General features: G+C 34.0%; 1 protein-coding gene across 1 annotated transcript in view; it reads left to right on the top strand.

The window, feature by feature from the left end:
* Nucleotides 1-3,999, top strand: part of LOC111089466 — a gene marked incomplete at its 3' end in the record, with an annotated part of 24,803 nt that overhangs the window by 19,671 nt on the left and 1,133 nt on the right. The window contains exons 6-7 of the mRNA XM_022402022.1: nt 893-1,044; nt 3,148-3,333. Coding sequence (XP_022257730.1) covers nt 893-1,044; nt 3,148-3,333 — 338 coding nt within the window. The remainder of the gene's footprint in view (nt 1-892; nt 1,045-3,147; nt 3,334-3,999) is intronic.

The raw sequence follows: 3,999 nt of genomic DNA on the forward strand, positions 1-3,999 counted from the left end.
AGGTAAAGATAGTTAAGGGTAATAGAATGTTAGATTGTAAGTTATTTAGATAAAGATCGTTAAGGGTAATGGAATGTTAGATTGTAAGTTATTTAGGTAAAGATCGTTAAGGGTAATGGAATGCTAGATTGTAAGTTATTTAGATAAAGATCGTTAAGGGTAATGGAATGTTAGATTGTAAGTTATTTAGATAAAGATCGTTAAGGGTAATGGAATGTTAGATTGTAAGTTATTTAGATAAAAATCGTTAAGGGTAATAGAATGTTAGATTGTAAGTTATTTAGATAAATATCGTTAAGGGTAATAGAATGTTAGATTGCAAGTTATTTAGGTAAAGATCGTTAAGGGTAATTGAATGTTAGATTGTAAGTTATTTAGGTAAATATCGTTAAGGGTAATAGAATGTTAGATTGTAAGTTATTTAGATAAAGATCGTTAAGGGTAATAGAATGTTAGATTGTAAGTTATTTAGATAAATATCGTTAAGAGTAATATAATGTTAGATTGTAAGTTATTTAGGTAAAGATCATTACGGATTTGTTTGTAATTAAGCACAAAGCTACACAATGGGTTATCTGTGCTCTGATCACCACGAGTATCGAAACCCGATTTCTGGCGTTGTAAGTCCGCAGACATGATGCTATGCCACTGGGGGGCTATTGTTAAGGGTAATATAATGTTAGATTGTAAGTTATTTAGGTAAAGATCGTTAAGGGTAATAGAATGTTAGTTTGTTCCTTATGTAAAATACAATTTTGTAACAAAATACAAGTATCTCATACAATATTCCGGATTGTTTTATGTGTTTTTGTGGTTCTTCGTGTTTGTTACTAACATTCTTTTTCAGTACAAACGATGAAACTGATATTGTTTACCATATCTTCGTCTGTAGGTTGACTAGTTCCCCTACGTCAGCAAACATTGTTGTAACTGTCGGTCCTAAGCCAGGGACCGAGGTGGCTGAAGGTGAATATTTTATACAGCTTCATGTCGAAAAGTTTGGAGTTAAACTTCAAACCTGCCAGTTTCGGCTAAAAGTGAAAGGTGGGTCGATCATGTTCTATAAGAATGTGATACACTTGTGTTAATGTTGGAAATAAATACAATAACTTAGTCCTAATCAGATCCAAAACAAACATAATGAATGACTTGGTCCTAATCAGATCCAAAACAAACATAATGAATGACTTGGTCCTAATCAGATCAAAAACAAACACAAGGAATGACTTGGTCCTAATCAGATCAAAACAAACATAATGAATGACTTGGTCCTAATCAGATCGAAAACAAACACAATGAATGACTTGGTCCTAATCAGATCAAAAACAAACACAATGAATGACTTGGTCCTAATCAGATCGAAAACAAACACAATGAATGACTTGGTCCTAATCAGATCAAAAACAAACACAATGAATGACTTGGTTCTAATCAGATCAAAAACAAACACAATGAATGACTTGGTCCTAATCAGATCAAAAACAAACACAATGAATGACTTGGTCCTAATCAGATCAAAAACAAACACAATGAATGACTTGGTCCTAATCAGATCCAAAAACAAACACAACGAATGACTTGGTCCTAATCAGATCCAAAACAAACACAATGAATGACTTGGTCCTAATCAGATCCAAAATAAGCACAATAACTTAGTCCTAATCAGATCCAAAACAAACACAGTGACTTGGTCTTAATCACATCAAAAACAAATACAATGACTTTGTCCTATTAAGAGCCAAGACTAGAACATCGGGTTGATGTTATTAGCAGCTAAATCTAACACAACGACTTGGTCTTATTAACAGCCAAAATCATCACAACTACTTGGTTCTAGTACAGTCAAAACCAACACAACGACTTGGTCTTATTAACAGCCAAAACTAATACAACAACTTGGTCCTACTAACAGTCAAAACCAACACAACGACTTGGTTCTATTAACAGCCGAATATAACACAATGACTTGGTCTTATTAACAGCCAAAATCAACACAACGACTTGGTCCTACTAAGAGTTCAAAACCAACACAACGACTTGGTTCTATTAACAGTCAAAATAACACAACGACTTGGTCCTACTAAGAGTTCAAAACTAACACAACGACTTGGTTCTATTAACAGTCAAAACTAACACAACGACTTGGTTCTATTAACAGTCAAAACTAATACAACAACTTGGTCTTACTAACAGCCAAAACTAATACAATGACTTGGTTCTATTAACAGCCGAATATAATACAATGACTTGGTTCTATTAACAGCCGAATATAATACAATGACTTGGTTCTATTAACAGTCAAAACTAACACAACGACCTGGTCCTACTAAGAGTTCAAAACCAACACAACGACTTGGTCGTACTAACAGCCAAAACTAACACAACGACTTGGTTCTATTAACAGCCGTATATAATGCAATGACTTGGTTCTATTAACAGTCAAAACTAACACAACGACCTGGTCCTACTAAGAGTTCAAAACCAACACAACGACTTGGTCTTACTAACAGCCAAAACTAACACAACGACTTGGTTCTATTAACAGCCGAATATAATGCAATGACTTGGTTCTATTAACAGCCAAAACTAATACAACAACTTGGTCCTACTAACAGTCAAAACCAATACAACGACTTGGTTCTATTAACAGCCGAATATAATACAATGGCTTGGTTCTATTAACAGCTAAATCAACATAATAACTTTTATTATTAACGGCTCAAACAAACACAACGACTTGGTTCGGACGTGGCATTTGGAACTTGTTATCTCTGAGAACTAACACTAACTCTAGAGACTTCAGAGCATTTTTCTCTATTTTCTTTGTTTGTTGTTGTTTTCTTTTATTGCAAGGCTGCTAAGGCTATCTGCCACTTTCCCTAATATTAACCATCAACTCTTCGGCTACTGTAACATTAGGCACCTCTGAGGCTTAAAATACAAACGTTTTCGACAGCAGGTTTCTATCCTGCGACCCGCAGGTTGCGAGTCGAGCGCTCCAACCAGCAGGCCTTGCCAGGGTTTTGAAATACGTTACAAACCAAACGTTATTTTATCTAGTACTGTCGTACGTCTTTATGTGTAAATATCTTATCATTTTATCGTTTCAAGAATTTGTGTCCATTTAACACGGCTGATTATCCATAGTCCAGAAATGTCCCCCTCTGAAGGCCCCAAATAATGGGTATATGATGTGTACTGGTGGGTCAAGGTGGGGCAGTGTCTGTAAGTTTGCTTGTCAGAGAAGTTACCAGCTCATCGGAAACTATGGCGTTATTTGTGAGGGTGACCAGCATGGAGTTCAGTGGACTGGTCAGCTGCCTATGTGTAGAGGTAAGAAATTAGATCAGTTTTATTAATATTTGCTTTGGACATAAACGAGCAACAAAATTTGTTATTATCTTGGGTCAGTAATTTGTTGCACTTATTCAAGGATAAATATGTATGGTGTAAAATATAATATACATAAATAGGACCTCATCTGTGTATGGTGTAAAATATAATATATAATACCTCATGTGTGTATGGTGTACAATAAAATATAAATATATAATACCTCATCTGTGTATGGTGTACAATATAATATAAATACATAATACCTCATCTGTGTATGGTGTACAATATGATATAATACATAATACCTCATCTGTGTATGGTGTAAAATATAATATAAATATATAATACCCCATCTGTGTATGGTGTACAATATAATACATAATACCTCATCTGTGTATGGTGTACAATATAATATAATACATAATACCTCATCTGTTTATGGTGTACAATATAATACATAATACCTCATTTGTGTATGGTGTACAATATGATATAAATATATAATACCTCATCTGTGTATGGTGTACAATATAATATAATACATAATACCTCATCTGTGTATGGTGTACAATATAATACATAATACCTCATCTGTGTATGGTGTACAATATAATACATAATACCTCATCTGTGTATGGTGTACAATATAATACATAATACCTC

The sequence above is a fragment of the Limulus polyphemus genome, unplaced genomic scaffold (assembly GCF_000517525.1).
Source record: "Limulus polyphemus unplaced genomic scaffold, Limulus_polyphemus-2.1.2 Scaffold6330, whole genome shotgun sequence".
Lineage (NCBI taxonomy): Eukaryota > Metazoa > Arthropoda > Merostomata > Xiphosura > Limulidae > Limulus > Limulus polyphemus.